At 44.4% G+C, this 22,635-nt stretch overlaps 1 protein-coding gene across 2 annotated transcripts in view; it reads left to right on the plus strand.

Moving 5' to 3' along the window:
• Positions 1–22,635, plus strand: part of DEPTOR (DEP domain containing MTOR interacting protein) — a 104,625-nt gene that overhangs the window by 46,875 nt on the left and 35,115 nt on the right. For both annotated transcript variants that reach the window (XM_053244128.1, XM_053244129.1), the window contains one exon: positions 12,296–12,474. In XM_053244128.1, the coding sequence (XP_053100103.1) occupies positions 12,296–12,474 (179 nt within the window). The remainder of the gene's footprint in view (positions 1–12,295; positions 12,475–22,635) is intronic.

Here is a 22,635-nt window from a genome sequence, read left to right on the forward strand (position 1 = left end):
ATTCCGCACACTGTTGCTGCCTGCTAGATACCCCCAGGACCCTAATAAGTGGGGAACGGCCACCACCTGCTCTCTGCCTCCAGAAAGAAACTCAAGCAGAATGTTGATGGGGACATAGTGATTAGGAGTGGGAGGTAGAAGTAAGAAGATGTTCTCCTTGGCTCTTTCCCAAGTTGTCTGTTGAGTAAAACAGGGGTTCTTGAACTTGGATCCACAGAAGTTGTTGGACTAAAACTCCCAACATCCCTGGCCAAAGATGGGAGTTGCAGTCCAACTGGGGACTCAAGTTTGAGAACCTCTGGTGTAAGGATTTCCTCCAGGCAGCCAAATACCAACAGCCCCACATTGTACTAAGATAGAAAAGAGTTGGTTCTGTCAGGCTGATGATGTGCTACACGTAGTTAACAACTAAGTGGACTAGTAGAAAGTCATTCAGGCTAGTGACTTGTATAGATCTATTTGCAAGGCTGAAATAAAGGAGGAAGCAAAGTGTCAGGAGGAAGCAACTGTGATAGGATTGCTTAGTCTGAGCTTTTCCTTCTTTCTTGGCCTTGCTGCTTCTTTTGGTTACATTAACTGGCAAAGCAAATTATCCTTCGCTTCCAAATGAGAAACACAGCAAATGGGATGTGTAATACTGTAGAAGAATATTTTAATAAATAGTGGAAAATTGCAGGCGTAATGGCTGTGGTCAGAATTAGGCGTTCCAACTTGGAATTCAGCCTCCAAATCCTGGGGGAAATGCTCTTGACTCCCGTGCTGGTATTCAGACCGACACTTCTGATGCTCCCTCCCACAGCCCCGGCATCCGGAGTCCTGTATATGGCAGCCACAGTCATTTTTAATGCATCTTTGTTTAAAAGAGGGTGGGGTGTTCTCTGCCCATTATTGAAGCTGCTAAATTCTCTAGCAAAGAAACATGATTTCTGCGCTCAGAATAAATATGAAAGGAAAGGTTGTGCCGTCGTGTTGGTGTCGCCTCCTGGCAGCCACAGAGCCATGTGGTTTTCTTGGTAGAATAAAGGAGTGGTTTACCATTGCCTCCTCTCACGCAGTATGAGATGATGCCTTTCAGCACCTTCCTATATCGCTGCTGCCCGATATAGGAGTTTCCCATATTCTGAGAAACACACCAGCGGGAATTTGAACCAACAGCCTCCTGCTTTCTAGGCAGGTTGCTTCTCTGCTGTGCCGTTAGGTGGCATATAATAAATGTGTACATATAGGCAAATGTGAATTTAAGTGGTATGAGCAGATCCTGAGAGCCAAACTTGATGTGACTCCAGTTGTACCATTGGCTCTAGTTTACTTGGAATGGGATCTTTATTTTGGTCATTGACCAGACAAGCTAATTTACTTGCTTTCCTCCCTATGTGAATTGCACACATGGGAGGCCCAATCTGGATTTGGGCTGTGGTGGTTGGTTTTTAAGCCTACTCCCCAATCTTGACTGAGTCCTCCACAAGTGTTATTTTTCTCCACCACCACCCCCCATTTTTTTTTTTAAAAAAGCTTCAGCTGGAAGCAATGGAAGCTATTTCTGTCCTGGTGCCTGTGAGACGAGGTGACATCTCATTTCACTCCGAGTTAAGCCATTGGTCCATCTAGCCTCGTACTGTCTACTATCCAGCTGTTGTTGGACTACAACTCCCACCATTCCTAACCGTTAGCCAGTGTGGCTGGGGATTATGGGAGTTGTAGTCTAGCAGCAAGTGGAGGGTCAGCGTTGTGCAGTTCTGGCCTATTGTGGTTGGCAATGGCTTTCTGAAATCTCAGGAGGCGGTTTCTTCTAGTCCTGCTATCTGGGATCCTTTAAAAACCAGAGATATCAGGGATTGAACTTGGATCCTTTTCCAAGCCAAGTCCCTATTCTTCCACTGAGGTTCCCTAAGACACGTTCTCAAACCTGGGTCCCCAGATGTTGTGGGACTATAATTCCCATCATCTCCAGCCACAGTGGCTTTCAGCTATTGTAAATGGGGATGATGGGAGTTGTAGTACAACTATATTTGGGGTCCCAAGCTTAAGAATCGCAGCTCTAAGAGGATACGTTACAGCAACTTTGATGCTTATTGCTTTCCTCTATTCCTTTCCCCATATTTCCTTTCTCCTTCCTGATAGACTTGAGCACTCCTGAGATATGGGTTTTATCTGCTGCAAGCATTTTTAAAGCATTTCTTTTAATATACTCAATTTTTTGTGTATGTTCTGTGGGGTTTTTTGCTGCTTTGTTTATTACCTATGGTTTGAAAAATAAAAGCATGTACCTATCTCCATACTCTCCCCATAGTATACTTTGCCATAAGAGAAAATAAACAGGCAGTGAATTATTAATTAATTAATTATTTAAAATATTTATACCCTCCCCCTCCAGTACACTATTGCTCGGGGTGACTCACAACATCAACAAAACATAACAGATACAATGAAAGTAAAAGATTAATAAAGTTAAACAAAAGACCAGACTAAAACCACATTCAAAATTACAATTTTTAAAGTGATTAATATAAAGCTAAAAACTGAGAACTAAGAAACTAAAAAACTTACCAGATATAAGCAACAACAAATATTTATATACCACAATTCAACACAAGTTTCCAAAGTGGTTTACATAGAGAAATAATAAATAAGATGGCTCCCTGTCCCCAAAGGGCTCACAATCTAAAAATAAAAATAAGATAGACACCAGCAACAGTCACTGGAGGTACTGTGCTGGGGGTGGAGAGGGCCAGTTACTCTCCCCCTGCTAAATAAAGAGAATCACCACATTAAAAAGGTGCCTCTTTGCCCAGTTAGCAGGGGAGATAGCCACAGATAAAACATTTAAAAGCCTCTTTTAAAAATGTTTGTTTAATTTGTTTGTTTTTTTAAACAAAGAGGGAGGGAGCATAGCGGAGCTCTTCAGGGAGGGCATTCCACAGCCAAGGGGCCACAACGGCAAGGCCTGAGAAGCCGGGTGGAGGGCCCTGGCAGGTTCATATTGGTGAATGTGGTCCAACAGGTATCCCAGCCCCAAGCCATGTAGGACCAGCAACTTGAATCTAGCCCGGAAGCGGACTGGTAACCAACGAAGCTATCACAGGATGGTTGTGACATTCATGAAGTGACGTGCATCTGTACAGCAGCATTCTCGACCAGCTGAAGCTTCTGAACTGTCTTCAAGGGCAGTCCCATGAAGAGCACTTTGCAGTAGTCCAATCTGGACACTACCAGAGTATGAGTGACTGAGGTCAGATCTGACTTCTCCAAGTAGGATTGCAGCTGGTGTACCAGCTATAGCTGGTAAAAAGCACCTCTGCACACCACTGCCACCTGTACTTCCAAGGACAGCGTCGGGTCCAGAAACACCCCCAAGCTGCAGACTTTGCCTTTCAGGGGGGAATGCGATGTTGTCCAAGACCAGATTTACCTCACTGCTCGGATGATTAGTTTTATCAACCCAGAGCACTTCCATCTTATTTGGATTAAGTTTCAGCTTGTTTGCCCTCATCCAGTCCGGAACAGCCTCCAGTCCCTGGTTCAGAGCATCCACTGCCTGCTTGGTGTCTGCTGATTTAAAAGCTAGGTAGAGCCTGGTGTCATCAGCATATTGATGGTACCACAGCCCACATCCATAGATGACCTCTCCCAGGGGTTTCATGTAGATGTTAAACAGCATGGGGGACAGAATAGATCCCTGTGGCACTCCGTCGGCCAAAGGCCAAGGGGTGTAGTAGGGGTCCCCCAGCACCACCTTGAGTACAACCCTCCAGGTAGGAGCAGCTCCACCATATAACTGTGCCCCCAAGTCCCAACCCGGAGAGAAGACCCAGAACGATACCATGGTCAATCATTATCACTAATGAGAGCTTTTTGTTTTCCTTTGAAAATACCATAGTTAGCCAAATTGAAGCCGACTTTGAATTTAAGATTGATTGATTAAGTGCTGTCAAGTCGGTGTTGACTCTTAGCGACCACATAGATAGATTCTCTCCAGGATGATCTGTCTTCAACTTGGCCTTTAAGGTCTCTCAGTGGTGCATTCATTGCTGTCATAATCGAGTCCACCCGCCTCGCTGCTGGTCATCCTCTTCTCCCTCCTTCCACCTTTCCCAGCATTATGGACTGGGAACTTTGTCTTCGCATATTGTGTCTGAAGTATGATAGTTTGAGCCTGGTCATTTGTGCCTCTAGTGAAAATTCTGGATTGATCTGTCCTATGATCCATTTGTTTGTTTTCCTGGCTGTCCATAGTATCCTCAAAAGTCTTCTCCAGCACCAAAGTTCAAAAGCATCAATGCTTTTTCTATCTTACTTCTTCAAAGTCCAGCTTTCACATCCATAGAGTATCACAGGGAAAACCATTGTCTGAACGATTCTAATCTAATTCTAATGTAAAAATAATAATAATAATTATTATTATTATTATCTAACCCCCTTAAAAAGTAGAGGTTAAATACACCTATACCTGCATTGAGTCAAAAGGAGCAGAACTCTGAATTTAAGATGACCTCCTGAATTCTAATAGCAAAAAACTTGGATTCATGTAAATACAGTAGCATGCGTACCATGAGTGGCAGATGGATAGGAGTAGATCCAGATCAAGTCTGCAGTAACAGGCAGGGTTAAAGCCACCTCCCCTTCCCTTGGTCCTAATCTATGGGCCCCAGTCTGGAAACTATTTAACCTTGGGGTAGCAACTGTAGTTCAGTGGAAGAACATCTGTTTGGCATACAGAAGGTCCCAGGTGAGATCCCTGGCATCTCCAGGTAAGACTGAGAAAAATCCCTGGAGAGCTGCTGCCAGTCAGTGTAGACAACCATGAGCTACATGGACCAGTGGTATTACTTGGTATAAGGCAGTGTCCTGTGTGATGTCTTTGACCTATTTACATCCGTTCATTCTTCCCATGGAACCCTGGAAACTGTATCTGTAGTCCTGGTAATTACAATAATTTACTGTAGGAGTTCTCCGCCATTTCCCAGATTTCTAATTATCTGAGACATTAAAGTGCGCATTGGATGAAACACACAGCAGTATTCTTTAGGGGGTAATACTGTGTTAAAAGGGGAAGTAGGCAGGATGACTTAATATGCTTTTCCATTTCAAATACTCCCATGATGCTGTTTATAATCTAAGCCTATACAAAATGTGTTTACTAACAGCAAGTGTATTTCAGCTTCAGAAACTCCTTGCTTTGTCAGAGATGCAGCCATTTACATTAGAGAGAAAATTTTAAAAACAGCATTGTTATAAAAGAGAGAGAGAGAGTTTATTTTGATGAAAAACAATGATTATGACTACACACAGCAGCCAAGACCAGTCCCTGTTTTTTAGGACTTTATATCTCTGTCTTCCAGGGGCTGGAAGGTATGGTTGAAGGAGAGACTTGCTGGTTTTTTTTGTGAAAGCCCTGAACAGTTGAGAATTAGATCACTTAAAGCAAGGGTTCCCAACCTGTGGTACTCCAAATGTTGCTGAACAACAACTCCCATCATCCCCAGCTGCAACTTATTGTCCCCTTTGAATACACTAAAACAGAATGTATTGGGTCATATTGACCCATATTATTCGCCTTCAAGCGGGTCAAGCTAATTCTAATGATTTTTTCATGATATGGTCAGATTTTATTCTGTTCACAAATCAGGATGATTTTAGTCATTCCCCTCCATCTAATTATTTACATATCTGGAAGGATGGTTAATGGATGTCATTATGTATCAGTTTTACTATTCATATTTATGTATTGTTTTATTAAATAAATTTAAAAATAAATACATAAAACAGAGTGTATTTAAGGACAGCACTGGGGTGGTGGATGAACTTACTCTGTGTCCCCAGCTGTGACATTCTGCTGGAATCTGTCTTCATCCTTCTAGTGCCAGTGTGGTGTAGTGATTAGAGTGTTGGATTACGACTGGGGAGACCTGAGTTCAAATCCCCATTCAGCCATGAAACTCACTGGGTGACTCTGGGCCAGTCATGCATCTTTCAACCTAACCTAACTTCACAGGGTTGTTGTGAGGATAAACATAACCATGTACACTACTCAGGGCTCCTTGGAGGAAGTGTGGGATATAAATATAAAATAATGCTAGTGTAGGATGGCCAATCTGAGGCTCTCCAGCTGTTTCTGGGTATGCTTCAAACCAGCACTTTGAATCATGTCCAGAAAAAAAAATGTTAGCCAGTGCTATTGATGTAAAAGAGTTGTGTGCTCCACAAAATTGGCCCCAGTCGGAAATCTAGCTGCAACCTTCTGCACTAGATGCATTTCCCAAACAGATTGCAGAGGCAGCCGCATGCAGAGTGCTTTACAGTAGCCTACTTCACAGGATTGTTGTGAGGAGAAACCTAAGTATGTAGTATAGCGCTCTGGGCTCCTTGGAGGGAGAGTGGAATATACAATGTAAAAATCATCATCATCATCATCATCATCTTGATGTATCCAAAGTGTCTGTTGGTGGGCTCATTAGCACCCTGGGCTTGTATATGAACAAGTCCCTCAGTTGTGCCTTGCTTGGACCTCCTGTTACCACAACAAGGTCACACATTCTTAAATAACTAAAGAGTAAACACTGCTTGCCCTGTGCGGAAGTCTTCAGTATTTGGAATCCTTGTGTGGATAAAATGAGGGCATGGTTCAAGACAGTTTTTGGTAACTTTTACTGAATGTGCAATAGCACTCTCGTTTGCCACCTGGTAATAGCGTTCTATTTTTCCCTTCCCTGTTAAGGCCAGACCTTCATATTTAAAACCTAGAACACGTTGTCCCTGCCAAAAGTGGAGGAGTTATTAGCTGTCATCGTGTACAGATGTGTTGGTCCAGATGCCTTTCTATGAGCAGCATGAATTAAAAGGGGAGGCAACCTGATACGCGAAGCAAGCAACACATTAGATTTGGTCAATAAAGAGGTTTCGTGTTCTTTCTGGTTCTGTCAGCTTTTTGGCCTAAGCTGGAGTCTTCCTTGGCTCAAGAACAGGCTCTGTTGGGAGTGTAATGATAACAGCCCCAGCTTCTTGCGCTGTTCAAGGAAAAGACAAGAGCCGGGGAATCAAGAGATTATGAAATCTTTTATAAACAATATAAAGGTCAGGAGCCAAGCATGTGGCTACGTCCAAGCTGTGTATTACTTGATCACGTTTATTTTCCCAACCCCCACGAGCCCTGTGCACAGATCTCATGCGAAGCATGAACAATAGCTGGCATCCAAATGACGAGCTTGCCTAATGAACACGGCGGCACTAGTGCAGGGAGATGACAAGAGCCAGCTGTGGTGTAGGGGTTAGAGTGCTGTGCTAGGACCAGGGAAACCCGAGTTCAAATCCTCATTCAGCCATGAGACTTGCTGGGTGACTCTGGGCCAGTCACTTCTCTCTCAGCCTGACCTACTTCACAGGGTTGTTGTGAGGAGAAACGTAAGTATGTAGTACACCGCTCTGGGCTTCGTGGAGGAAGAGCAGGATAAAAAATGGAATGGAATGGAATGGAATAAATAAATAAATAAATGATTGTGCTAAAAAGCAAGGGTTTGCAGAACTGTGCTCTTGTGCAAAAGTTCCCTTTAAAACAAAAGACACATCCTTCAGGTTTCAACTGTTGGGCAAACACAAGCATATTTGCTCGAGTGCAGCACTAGTCTGAAATGCAGGCTCCAAACTTAGGGAGCTAAGTGCACAATTAGGCTGTCAGGCCATGTACCTACATAGAGATCTGTATGCACCTACAGTTATTCACACGTTATGGAATGTAGTACAACTCACACTGTACAGTACTACATACTGCACAATTGTACAGTAGTACAATTCCTATAAGTACCCTGCATGTACCCAGGTTCACTTTTTAAATGAATGCAAGTACAGTCATTACACAAAACCATATACATGTGTACACATGTGCAATGTAATATCTGAATGGGGCTATACTTGTGAGGTAATACTAACGCAGGGATTTGTGGGCAACGTGCATTTTCAGAGGAAAATCAACTTACTTAACCTTTCACCTGTCAACCACAGGCCTCTCAGCCTCTCTCCCAAGCCATATTCCCCAGCTGGGTTTATTACATGAGGGGGCATCGGAGATAAAACCAAGCATCTTCGGGGCAATGCTCCACTGCTTTGTGTGGTAAGCCACCCAATAGTCCCTCAGACTTCAGAGGGACTCTGCCCACCCAGTCAGCTAGGAACCTAGGAAGCTGCCATATACCGAGTCAGACCATAGGCCCATCTAGCTCAGTATTGTCTTCACAGACTGGCAGCGGCTTCTCCAAGGTTGCAGGCAGGAATCTCTCTCAGCCCTATCTTGGAGATCCTGCCAGGGAGAGAACTTGGAACCTTCTGCTCTTTCCAGAGCGGCTCCATCCCCTGAGGGGCATTTCTTACAGTGCTCACCCATGTAGCCTCCCATTCATATGCAACCAGGGCGGACCCTGCTTAGCTAAGGGGACAAGTCATGCTTGCTACCACCAGACCAGCTCTCCTCTCCTAAAGACCAGCTGATTGGCTTCCCTTGATCGGGTGGGGCTAGGTCAGGTGGTGACCTTACCTAGGAAACAAGCAGTTGTGGCATGACTTCCCAGCTCTTGTCTCTTTGTGATTGGCTCTGTTGCCTACATGCCTGGCCCCAGTCCTAGGGATTGATGCTTTCTGCTTCACAGTCTGCCTGCTGGTCTGAGGCTATCTAAGGCTTAGCATCTGACACTTAGCTGAGGGGAAATGGGTGGTGGGGAGGGGAAAAGGTTATGTGGGGGGCAGCAACGGGCAAAGGAAGGGTCAAGTGCCTTCTCTTCGCCTGCCAATTTTCCCAATGCAAATCTTCCTCTCCTGCATTGGTGTTTCTAGGCAAAATCCGTGGCTTGTTTCCTGACATGTAGCTCTGGCCTAAAGGTCAGTGGAGTCCAGTGAATAAAGGCTGGACTTAGACCTTGTAAAGGTGAAGTGTGCCGTCAAGTCGATTTCGACTCCTGGCGCCCACAGAGTCCTGTGGTTGTCTTTGGTAGAATACAGGAGTGGTTTGCCATTGCCTCTTCCCATGCAGTGTGAGATGATGCATTTCAGCATATTCCTATATTGCTGCTGCCTGATATAGCAGCAGCAGGGATTCAAACTGGCAACCTTCTGCTTGTAAGTCAAGCAGTTCCCCGCTGCGCCTCCTTTCCCCGCTGTGCCACTTAGTTGTTTCTGTGGAACAGCTTCCCACTATGGTGGCACAATTCTGCATCAATGAACTGACAGCCATACAAACACCATGAAGGAGAGGGGGAGCTTCCTGCAGGGGAAAGAGGCTCTTTGCTCCTTAAAACAAACAAAGATGATGTTCACTTGAGTGCTGGAGAGGAAGAGCTCACATTTGTTCAAAATGAATGCATTTAAGAAATAAATATGAATGGCAAGCAGGTTCTCTTGGCCATTAAAAAAACAAACCACTTTTGAAAGGGTAGTATGAGATCTTGTGTCTATGCACCCCTTGTCCAGTCCTGTCCCAAGGCACAGAACCCATGAGGTCTGGTTGCTAATGAGACAAGGCAGGGTTGTTCAGGATAGCACCATGGACAGATTTTAGATTTAGATTTTAAGATTGTGAGCCCGTTGGGGACAGGGATCTTTCTTTCTTTCTGTTTCTCTATGTAAACCACCTTGAGAACTTTTGTTGAAAAGTGGCGTATAAATATTTGTCGTTGTCATAGTAGATTCCTGAGATACATTGATCCAACAATAGCCAGAGGTAGATTGAGCTCTTAAATACCTCTGCGCTGAGTCTAGTCCTGTTGGATCCCACCTTCTTGCCTGGAGAGGATCAGTCTCAGAGGAGCAGATGACTATTGTGGCTGGGGATGATGGGAGTTGTAATCCAACAACATCCGAGGATCCAGACTTTGGAACCCTGATGTAGAATATTGGCAGCAGGGACTGGAAGGTCCCTGCCACCACTACTTGAGAATGTTCCTTTCACGATTCCTTTCACGTTTCTGTCAATTTCAGCCCGTTGAATCTCTTTTGCAAAGACTCTTCTGTCTGCCATTCCAATCACCAGACGTTATTTATAGATTCATCAAAGAACAATTAACAAAGACTCCCCACTCAGCATCTACAGAATGAGGGTAACAAATTCTCACACAACAGCTGCTTTGAAAAGTCTTTGCTACTGTGTTGGGTTTTGTTTTGTTGTTTTTGCTCTATATCTCTAGTCCATATAGAACAAGACATGATAGAAAATATCATCAAACAAACAATCTTGTTTGAACTAAATTAATGCCCCAAATCTAAATTCTTGCATCTCTTGAATTTAAATGGAAGAGGGCAGTCAGATCTACACAGTGGTTCTGGATGGAATTGACTGCATCTTATTCCTTGTGGCCATTGGCCACCTCTTTGGCTCAAACTTCATTTTGTCCTCCTCAATTCTAAAAGAGTGTACAATTCTAAAAATTGTTAACTGAATGGCTCTATCCATTTGTGGCAATTAATCCAAGTCACTTGAAAGTTTGGATTAGTTGATTGATCTGTTGCTTGGCTGGACTGTTGATGAGCAGATGTCAACTTATTTTCTGTTGAAACTTCTGACTAGTTTGAACCTTGGAGAAGCTGCTGCCAGTCTGGGTAGACAATATTGAGCTAGATGGACCTATGGTCTGACTCAGTAAATGGCAGCTTCCTATGTTTCTATGTTCTAACTTTAACTGGAATTAAACTGGCTGTTGGAAACTTTCTCCTCTGGGTTCATGGCATATTGCATAAAAGATTTGGATAGATAGTCGCTGTATTATTGTTGTTGTTGTTGTTGTTGTTGTTGTTTATTTTTACATTTATATCCTGCTCTTCCTCCAAGTTGCCCAGAGCGGTGTACTACATACTTGAGTTTCTCTTTCACAACAACCCTGTGAAGTAGGTTAGGCTGAGAGAGAAGTGACTGTCCCAGAGTAACCCAGCTAGTTTTATGGCTGAATGGGGATTTGAACTCAGGTCTCCCTGGTCCTAGTCCAGCACAAGGCATGTGAATGGTTAAAGGAACGTACTGTTTTCTATAACAATAGGCAGTGGGTGAGGGCATGCCCTCTCTCCTGCCATTGTCCTCCTGCAACTGGTATTCAGTGGCATCATGCCTCTGAGAAATATAGGAAGCTGCCTTATACTCAGTCAGACCATTGGTCCATCTAGCTCAGTATTGTCTACACCAGGGATGCACAACCCAAATACTCCAGTGGGCCAGAACCAAGTATGACCTGGTGTTTGGGGGCCGAGGTAAATGTTCAGCACATTAATGATTACATTAAAAGTAAATATTAAATATAAATGAAAGCAATTATTAATTACTCATTAACAATAATAAATGAAAGCAATTATTAGTTAACCATAGTGAGAAGAGGAGGCTGCTAGCAATCTTTCCTCCTCCCTGCCCCTCAGGCACTTTCAAAGCTTAATTTTAGAACATAGGAAGCTGCCATATACTGAGTCAGACCATTGGTCCATCTAGCGCAGTATACACAGACTGGCCGCAGCTTCTCCAAAGTTTCAGGCAGGAATTTCTCTCAGCCCTATCTTGGAGAAGCCAGGGGAGGGAACTTGGAACCTAGATGCTCTTCCCAGAGTGGCTGCATCCCTTAAGGGGAATATCTTACACAGTGCTCATACTTCTAGTCTCCCTTTCATATGCAATGAGGGTGGACCCTGCTTAGCTTAAGGGGACAAGTCATGCTTGCTACCACAAGACCAGCTCTCCTCCTTTGAAAGGGGGCTGACCCCCATGAGGGCCATGAGGCAAGGCAGCATTTTGCACCTCACCTCAGGTATCACAAAAATTAGGGCCCACCCCTGGAGCCAGCAAAGAGGTTCCCAGGAGACAGTGGCTTCTCCAAGGTTGCAGGCAGGGGAATCTCTCAGCCCTGTCTTGGAGATGCCAGGGAGGGAACTTGGAACCTTCTGCATACAAGCAAGCAGATGCTCTTCCCAGAGCGGGCCCCATCCCCTAAGGGGAATACCTTACATTGCTCACACTTGTAGTCTCCCATTCAAATGCAAATCAGGGTGGTTAGCAAAGGGGACAATTAATGCTAAATGACCCCTGCATGAGAAATAGTGAAGATCACTGATCTAACCTGTCCTTTTAATTTCAATAGGACTACTCTGAGTAATTGAACGCTGTATGTCAGTCTGTGTGGTTCTGCCTAGGGGTTAGTCACAGGAGCCACTTGGGTTGCCTATGCACTCATTTCATCCCTGGCCAAACTTGAAGGAGTACAAAACTGAAAACGAGTATATTTTTGCTACTTAATCTACTTGTGTGGGGGTTTCCTCCCCTCCCCTCCTTCCATTGCAGGCTGATGAATACCGAAAATGCTCTTTTACAAGCCCGGGAAGAAGAAGGGATAAAATATGAGCGCACGTTCATGGCTTCTCAGCTTATTGATTGGCTGATCCAGGAAGGGGAAGCTACCACAAGGTCTGAAGCTGAGCAACTTGGGTGTAGACTGCTGGAGCATGGAATTGTGCAGCATGGTAAGGCCTTTGTTCTCCTCCAACCAAACTGCTCTGCCTAGATATTAAGATATTATACAGAGGTTTTATTTTAACATTTATTGCTTAAGCTTTCCTAGTACTAAATGAGGGGCATTAATCACAGGAAAAGTAAAGAAACACGGGTTGTTCATGCTGTGGTTTTAATTTATCATTGCACCACATGAGAACAACAGCAACAACAAAATCAAGTCCCACTAAACTCATGGGGCACAAATCAGAACGTAAGAACTAACCCAATTAGGATGGTGACTGAACTCTGGAATTCACAGCCCTGCAAAGGCCTGCAGTTTAAAAAGATAAATTTGAGTAACCGGTCCTAAGCAAAAGAATCATAATATTTGTTTTTCTGCTTTGCAAAATCCAGGAAGACTGTTAGGCAATGATTCGTAAGCACAACTGTGCATGGGAAAGTACTTTTAAAAGGTATTATAGAGCCTTTTCCCACGTCCACCCCCCGCAGCCATTAGCCGGGCACACACGATGCTGGACACACAGAAGTGTGTGTTTTTGCTTTGGCTTTTATCTCACGGCTTGGTCTTGGGCTGGAAATAACTGCAGTGACTCCGGCCAGCATACAGCGTAGTTGTGCAGTTACTCTTGCTGCCAGCTGGTGATTTATAGGGTGACAGATGCTGAAGGCACAGCGCAAAAGAAAGTATTAGCTCTGTAAAAGCAAATTCTAGGTAGGGACATTAATGGCAAAAAAAGCATAGGGTGAAGACAGACATAAAGTAGCACAGGGTGAAGACAGATATAATGCAAAAAGAGAAGTCACTGCTGTTTCTCAGCCTCTCCTGGGAGTTGAGCTTTCCCTGAGCTTCACAACTTGTATGATAGGCATGCATAGTAATGAATTGGATGCTGGTTAAGCCATCAGCCTAGCCCCTTGCGCCCCCCCCCCCCCCGCATGCTTCAGATGTTGCCTGCCTGTTAAAGAAAATGTTGAATCACTGCATCTGTTTATCCATTCAATCTGCACTTTATTTTTAAAAAACCAACCAAAAATGGCAATTGGAGGGGTGTGTGTGTGACTTCACAACACTTGCCAATAAGTGCCCAGCACTGATAGTTCAATTCAAATATAAAGAACTTTTTTTTTTTTAAAGATTTTGCACCGGAGCCGAACAAATGTATATATTAACAGAGCAGGAGAGCTGTCTTGCTATTCAAAAAGGTACAATCTCAGGGATCCACAAATTGGCTCACCATAGTGAGCATCCTTCTCCCCCTCACCTTGGAAATGCAGCATTACTACAGTACTATGAAAACTTATATACCGCTTTTCAACAAAAGTGCTCTAAGTGGTCTATAAATAAGAGCTGGTCTTGTGGTAGCAAGCATGACTTGTCCCCTTAGTTAAGCAGGGTCCACCCTGGTTGCATATGAATGGAGACTCTAAGTGTGAGCACTGTAAGATATTCCTCTCAGGGGATGACTCTGGGAAGAGCATGACTCACTCTGGGAAGAGCATCTTGGTTCCAAGTTCCCTCCCTGGCAGCATCTCCAAGATAGGGCTGAGAGAGATTCCTGCCTGCAACCTTGGAGAAGCTGCTGCCAGTCTGTGTAGACAATACTGAGCTAGATACACCAATGGTCTGACTCAGTATATGGCAGCTTCCTATGTTCCTATAGTTTCCTCTCCCAAAAAGGGCTCACAATCTAAAAGAAAGGATGAGGTAGACACCAGCAACAGCCACTGCAGGGATGCTCTGTTGGGGATGGATAGGGACAGTTGCTCTACCCCTGCTAAATGTAAGAGAATCCCCACTTTAGAAGGCACTTATTTGCTCATGTTTTAGCAGGGATCATATTTAGCCTCTTTGCTTATATTTAGTAGGGGTGTCCCCTTGCCAGCTCCAAGCTTGAGAGGAAGGGCCAAGACTCATAAGTGCTGCATAGAGAACCAGTGTGGTGTAGTGGTTAGAGTGTTGGACTAGGAGCAGAGAGACCTGAGCTGTAATCTCTGCTCAGCCATGGAGCCCACTGGGTGACCCAGGGCAAGTTCCTCTCTCCCAACCTAGCCTACTTTCCTGTTGTTGGGAGGATAACATGGGGCTGGGGAGAACCGTCCATGCTGCCTTGAGCTCCTTGGAGCAGGATAAAAATGTAACGGAGCACTGTGCTTTGGAGCTGCTCTCTAAGTGCCTCCGAAGCACAATGTGACACATGCAAGCTCCAGCCAGGACGGGGGATTGTCCTTGAACTTATTCCGTACTTGAAGATGCTTGGAGATCAGAGGCAAAACCCCTCCCCTTCTCCTGGCAATCACAAATTTTGCTTGATCACCACAGCCATTCTTTAGTCAGTCTCACAATGTTGTGGTCCAGTCAAGCAAGATTTCCCCCCTCTAGATGCAATAACTGTATTTGAGCCCCTCTGTTTCAGTTTAATGCCAGCAATGGAGTATTCATAACGACTTTCCAAGGGTATAGAATGAATAAGACTGGCTTAGCACCTTAAGTGGCCCAGCAGGGAAATAGCAAACCAGAGGTTGCCGGTTCAAATCCCCACTGGTATGTTTCCCAGACTATGGGAAACACCTATATCAGGTAGCAGCGATATAGGAAGACGCTGAAAGGTATCATCTCATGCTGTGCGGGAGGAGGCAATGGTAAACCCCTCAAAGAAAACCAGAGGGCTCTGTGGGCTCCAGGAGTTGAAATCGACTTGACGGCACACTTTACCTCAGCACTGGCGAAAGCCTTGAGATTAAGCCTTTTATGTGTAATGCTCTGCCAGTAGGACATTTGGTTTAAAGGAAGACTTAGTTTTCCTATAGATTTGCTCCCGTTTTGCTAGAGTTAGAACACTGTGTTGGTTCCGCTCAGTAGAGATGGAATGATTATGGATTTAGCTCAGCTGTAGCAAGCCAATATAACATCTGCTTTAATTATAGCCTCTGTGTACAGTATTTAGCAGGACTAAGCTAGAAAATTAGAACTTCTTTGCCCCCCTATTTCCAAATTGCAGCCTTAATTTGAAACAACATCTGTCCAGTATACAATGTTTACTGAAATCTGTATGGAGCCCACTGTATTTGCAAATAAATACCATGCATCCATTGGTGAGTTTACTCTACTCTCTGGGGGCCAAACTGTTCTTTGTGACTTGTATGTCGACATAGTCAGTACTGTTTCAATTAGTGCTAATTGGTGTTTCTGCTAAGGCCTGGCAATAATTGAATGAAATCCTTGGCTCACGATTGAGTGGAGAATAAAATACCTTTGTGCCCCATAGGTTGTCTTTATAAACTGTCGTCACAGTTTATAATACAATTTGGCTGTTCTTATTGCTGAGTAAGCAGGAAGACTAATAAAATAAAGCTTCCTTCTCTTGTTAGCTTTTGATGGGAGAACTGGAAAGGACCTAAATGTCGTCTGTGATCGAAATCCTAGAACTGAGGCAAGAGCCTCCATATCCAAAACCCCTGGTTGTTTTTGTTATTAATTGGCATATTCACAGCACCCTGCTGATCCAGGAATGGGGCATGCACACTGCTAACAAGCAAACAGGCTCTGTGGTGACTAAAATTTGCATCAGTGCTGAAGCAATTATTCCCCCATAATTCTTAATGGGAGAAGTGCCACTTTAGTATTCACACAATGCTGAGTCGCCAAGGAGGCTCCGAGTCTCCAAGGACTCTGTGGTAAAGACAGGGTTGGAATGGCACAGAACCAGTGCACACATCCTGCCCTTGGGTCAGCGGGGCACTGGTCAGTATGTAAGCTGCCATTATTATTGTTAAGAATATTTGTATAACGCAATTCAACAAACAGTCCACAAAGGAGCAGTTCAGATGTCTTGTGAAACATCAGGTGGTCAGGCTCTGCACAATGTCCCTTGGCTTTGGGAGTGTGTGCTACCACCTTTCCTTCCTGCGTGAGTGTCTACTTCCTATTTTGTTTAAAATAAGCAGAGATTGATTGTGCAGTCTGAACTGACCAGTCTCCCCTTATTCTAACCTACTTGCTTCAGATAATCTGAGATACTGCACCTAAAACTTACTGGAGTGAGTTTTCGGATCTTGAGTTATCTCAAGCAAGTTCAATTAGACTGAACTGAGTTTGGTTATGTGAGGGGCCACCCTACTTCAGGGTACCTTTGTTGCCACCACTCAGAAATTGATTGCCGGGAAATCTAGGACCAACAAACGGAAGTACTTTTTCACACAACGCATAATAAACTTGTAGAATTCTCTGCCACAAGATGTGGTGACAGCCAACAACCTGGATGGCTTTAAGAAGGGTTTGGATAACTTCATGGAGGAGAGGACTATCAATGGCTACTAGCTGGAGGGCTATAGGCCACCTCCAGCCTCAAAAGCAAGATGCCTCTGAGTACCAGTTGCAGGGGAGTAACAGCAGGAGAGAGAGCATACCCTCAACTCCTGCCTGTGGCTTCCATCTGGTGGACCACTGTGTGAAACAGGATGCTGGACTAGATGGGCCTTGGGCCTGATCCAGCAGGGCTGTTCTTATGTTCTTATGGGACCAACTCTCTTGCCATAAAATGCCCAGACCAAACCATAAAAGACAGAAACAGTCTGTTGGACTTGTTTATGTAATAGTATTGGGGGAAAGTGTGGGGGGGAGACTCTCTTCAGGTGATGTGGAAGAGGAAATAAAACTAGGGATGTGCATGAATTGATTGTTGTGATTCGATTCAAGATCAAATCAAATCAGCCAGATTCGATTCGGACTTTAATCTACAAACTCAAATCTCATCAGATTCTATTCGAGTTGGATTAGATTTGATTTGGATTCAAATTGATTTGACCCAGTTTTTAAGATCCAGGGGGCACCAAATTGGTATGGTGGGTAGGGCTCCATGGGTGCCACCCACCACCCAAATTTCAAGGCAGCAGGGCTGTCGGTTGATTTTTTTAGTTTTTAGTGATTTTTTATATTTCCACCATAGGGAGTAATGGGGATTCAAAGCAGCCCTAAGTATAATCCTAACCCAGATTAGCTAGCCGTTATAGAAGTGGAATTATGGAGCAAAACGTACTGTAACTATTTTTGAAGTGTTTAGACTCTTGGTATTTAGGCTCTTTTCCTCATATAGAGCAGTGTACTACATACTTGAGTTTATCTTTCACAACAACCCTGTGAAGTAGGTTAGGCTGAGAGAGAAGTGACTGGCCCAGAGTCACCCAGCATGGCTGAATGGGGATTTGAACTTGGGTCTCCCCGGTCCTAGTCCAACACTCTAACCACTACACCACGCTGGCTTATGAGGATTCAGTACACATTAAAGACTCTAAGAACTTCAAAAATTCCTAAACTAAGTACCCCACTGCCTTGCAGGTGGAAGGGAATTAGTAACATCCCATGTGCTAACTATCCCCCCCCCCAAAAAAAAACCCTCGTCAATGGGGTACTCAAATATAAACTGAATACCACACAGGCTTGCAGGTCGGGGTGGGAGGTGGTACTTGGGACATGGGATGCCACTAATTCTCTCCCCCTCCCCACCCGCAAGGCAGTGGGGTACTCAGCTGAGGAATTTTTGAACTGTTTAGAGTCTTTGGTGTGTAATGAATCCTTATAGGGATTCATTATGACGAAAAGTCATTACATACCAAAGAGCCTAAACACTTCCAAAATAGTGATAGCAAATTTTGCTCCACAACTCCACTTCTACAAGAGCTAGAGCTTAGCTTTTTAAAAAGAAAAGAAAAGCAAGCAAGCTGGGAATCGAGAAACGAATAAGGGAAACATGAAACCCGAATCTAAAATTGATTCAAATTGAATCTGGGGAGATTCTATTTGAGCTCAAATTTGGCCAGGGGTGACCTTGAAGCACATCCCTAAATAAAACATATTTATTAAAACAAAATAACAGTGTTTTATTATTTAACAAAGGTTCTTTCAGCGTGGTGATTACAAGTCCCAGAAATGAACTTTTGGAACTTGTAATCACTGAGCTGAAAGAACTTTGGTGTAGTGGTTTCGACATGTGGTCATAGCTTACAGAGATGTTAACCGTCTTTCTCTGGGGTTCAGGACAGGTGCCTTGCTGAGTTACAGAGTTTCTGCTTAGCCTCTCTCCTGGGAAGTGTTGCGTCTTCCCCTGGACAGGCCTTGGCTTTCTAGTGGAGGACAGATTCACCCCTGCCTCCACCTAAGCCCCACTTCTCTCTTCACCAAAGAAATCATACCCTGTTTGGAACCTTTCTCTGTGCAAGTCTCTGACTCTCCTAGTCTGACTAATGCCCCACTCACCAACTGATTTCTAACTGATCCTCGCTCCCGCCTCTTCCTGCGTTCTAAACAGGGTTTCGTGTCCCTCCTGCAAGGGTCTCGCTCCTGCAAGGGTCTCGCTTCTGTCACTTAGTCTCCTGCACAGACTTACTCATTGTTATAAACATACATTCCAAAACATGTACAACACAGTAAATAAATTTAACAACCAATACTAAGAAATGCAAACCATCACAGGTCAATTCGGACAACATGACCAATCTCTACTTATTTTAACCTAAGTAGGAATTTGAGGGGCAGGGAGAGCGTTTCCGAAGCCAAGGGACATCATGTGGGGCCTGGATTTATCCGAGGTTTTGCAGGACATCTGAGCCAGTGTAATTTACATTCCAAAAGGAATGCAAAAGAAAGAAAAATGGTTTCCTATCCCAGAGAGGCTCACACTCTAAAAAGAAACAGGCAGTTAACCACTGGAGAGACACTGTGTTACAAAATAATAATGTTTAGCATTTGTATAGTACTTCTGATTATTGAGTTCAAGGTAATTAAAATGCCCTGTCTTGTAATTCTTACAACAACCCTCCTTACTTGCAAGGTAAGTGAGGAAAAGGGGGCAGTCTTGCAGTATCAAGCATAAATTGTGTCATTTGCTAAGCGGAGTTCACCTTGATTTGCATTTGGATGGGTGATTACATGTAAGCACTGTAGAATATTCCCTTAGGGGATGGGTCTGTAGCTCAGTGGTAGAGCATCTGCTTGCATGCAGAAGGTCCCGGGGTCAATCTCTGGCATATCCAGGTAGGGCTAGAAAAGAATCCTGCCTGAAAGAAAAAAGAATCCTTGGAGAACTGCTGCCAGTCAGTGTAGACAATACTGAGCTAGATGAACCAATGGTCTGACTCACTATAAGGCAGCTTCCTATGCTCCTATGTTCTTTTTAGTATTATTATCTTCATATTGCAGATGCCAGGCTAAGCGGGAGTAGGTTGGCTAAGGCCACACGTGGCCAATTCATGGAAGTGTGCCATTTGAGTTGGGGGGTTCCTGAATTGTAGCTCAGGGCCATGATCTTAAACCTGATTGAGAGCGGTGCACACTCCCAATTTTTGCTTGTGCGGGAGCAAACAACCAGGCAGGAGGAGGGAAAAGTGACTGTGTGGGAGACAGGAGCTGGGCAGGGCAGCTTTTCCTCCTACCTTGCTCAAATGCTGGGTATGAACGCTGGGTCAGGTGGCGCTGCCCTACCCAGCTCCTATCTCCCACACAGTCACTTCTCCCTCCTCCTGCCTGGTTGTTTGCTCCGGCACAAGCAAAAATTGAGAGTGCACACCACTTCCAAACCTGGGTAGGACACTGGTTGTCCTCTCTAGTTTTCAGTTGTGTGAACAGCTCACAATGTAAAAAGCATGAGCAGAAGTGCATTTCTCTTCCAGGAGTTTACAAATGCCAAATAAATGATAATGTGCTTTTAAAATGTGGGCCCCTAGTCCGCTGGTTCCCAAACTGAGTTCCTCCAATAAATTGTAGCTGGGAATGATGGAAGTTGTAATTCAGCAACATCTGGAGGAACCCAGGTTGAGAACCACTTCCCTAGACTAATGCCTTCATAGGAGATTCACAAACAAAATGGCCAGACAAGGAGAAGATACGGATTCAGTGACTTAGATCAGGGATTTCTCAACATTGGGTCCCCAGATATTATTGGACTTAAACTCCCATAATCCCCAGCCAAAGGCCACTGGGCCTGGGGATTATGGGAGTTGAAGTCCAGTAACATCTGGGGACCCAACGTTGAGAATCCCTGACTTAGATAACAGTGACTTATGTGAAATCTGCTTTTTAAACTATTCCTGAGAGATAGTCAAAGGGGAGAAGTGATGAGGGTATAAACTGGATTTCAGGCAGATGTTTGCTCTGTGAGTTCGGGCAAATTGAAAAATAATGTAACTCTGGAAAGTGTGCTTTCGATAAATTGAAATTGAGACTCAGTTGGAATTGTGGAATGGGAATTGAGACTCAGGAGGCAAACAGCTTTGGTTGCAGGGACCTAACCTTTTATAATGTGTGGGAAGGGAATAATAGCCATGTGTTAAACATGGGAGACGTATAAACAATCGACTGATGTTTGCACTCATGACTACAACCTCCCATGGCTGCTTTCCAATTAAAAATCAGCAACATCAGCCAGCGAGTTTTAATGCATCTTCCATTTAATACCTTGTTCAGCCCTAAGTGTAGACCCCAAATGCAACGTATGAATGAGGCAAATGTAACCGGCTTCAGGTCCCTGTTGAATGTACACTTGCCTGCAAATCTGGGTTTGCTCAAGAAATTAAGGTGACTGTAGCTGCTGAAAACAACAGTAGAATCTACAGGCTTGCAAAACTGGAGATCATTCTTGAAAGCTTGTGGGAAGGGAAAGAAAGAGAAGGAGACTACATAGGACAGGGAGGGATGGAGAAAGAATGGCATTTGACTGGTGGGGTTACAGGTGGCTGTAGAGGCACATGCAGCAGTTATGTGCCTCCCCCCCCAGCTATTTGTGCATATATTGAAAATGATGAGATCATCCTCTCACGGTATAATGAATTCAAACACCATCCGTGGTGCAATTAAAATCTTGGAACCAGGAAATGAATGACTACAAAATGTAACATCCTTGGCAATTTTAATTTTAAAACTATTCAGCTTCGCGAAGGCCTGGGGGGAATTGGAAAGCACACCTGGTGTGACGAGCCAAAAAAGTTGGCACTGAACAAGACCATAAAAGTGAAATAAAACACTCCAAGGATGGAGTGATCCTGACTCCTCTGAAGCATTTTTAATAATGATTGCTGCGTGAGGCGATTGCAGAAGCAAGTGGCAGAGTGCAGCAGGAGGCCGGAAGGGACTCACTTGCAACAATCCAAGGCTGCTGCTTTCTTGATAATGAAGGAGCTGGAGGTTCAGGGCTTAGAGGTGCTGATCCGTCTGTGCTGTTATCCACATCAATCCTTTCTAGTCCGCACAACACAGTAGGAGGCGGAAGCAGTGGAAGGCAGCAGCACGAGTGGCATGGCCTGCGTGGAGGAATCTCGTGTCTAAATCCCACAGAGTATGAACAAATTAGGTTTGCGTTGCAGTTACCACAGGTCTATGAGCAGATGTGGAAACTGAGGTGGATTGCTGCCCCCGGGAGCTTTCCCAGATGGGCAGCTATACTGCGGCAGAAAGGGCCTAAAGTTAAGCCATTCTACTTTTTAAGGATGCATATAATGCGCAGTAACTGCAAATTGCGAGGCGCAAAGCTGACTGATGCCATTGGCTGTATGAACAGCACCTTCTGTTTCTGTCCTGACATTGCTGTAAATGGTTCTCTTGTATGAACTCCTCAGCCTAAGTGTAGCGAAGCTGCATTCAACTGCCATTTGGAAAAGCCCCTAGGTCCCTCATCTTTAATGGTACATCAGTGCGGTGTGATAAGTTTGAGTGGGGATGACGTTCTAAGAGTCCCTCCCCTTTAGCCCTGCTTACTTATTCAGTAAGCATGGACATAGTAACAGTGCCAATGAAAGTGCACTAGCAAGACCCACCCCCTGCAGCGATGCCGATGTGCCCCTTAATTGTGTACCCCTGCTCTTCATTGGCATAACAGAGACAGACAGTGTACTCAGGGAGAACTCTCCCCACTGTGACTGCGAATGCTTGGCATCCATACGCAACAGGGCTTTTCATATATCCCATGATACATAGTTTGTTGTTTAGGAAGAAGTACTCTAGGTTTTTCTCGAGTCTTTGCCCTTTTCCAAAATGGCATCATTGTAGAGGACAACAAAGGATGCCAGTAATTTAAGAGATCTAGTATCTAGGCAGTCTTTGCAAAATCAGCAACTCTGACAGCTGCAGAAACTGTCAGGCAGACTAATGACATCTTCCTGAACAATGTTTCTCACAATTG

Source organism: Hemicordylus capensis, chromosome 4 (genome assembly GCF_027244095.1).
Source record: "Hemicordylus capensis ecotype Gifberg chromosome 4, rHemCap1.1.pri, whole genome shotgun sequence".
Lineage (NCBI taxonomy): Eukaryota > Metazoa > Chordata > Lepidosauria > Squamata > Cordylidae > Hemicordylus > Hemicordylus capensis.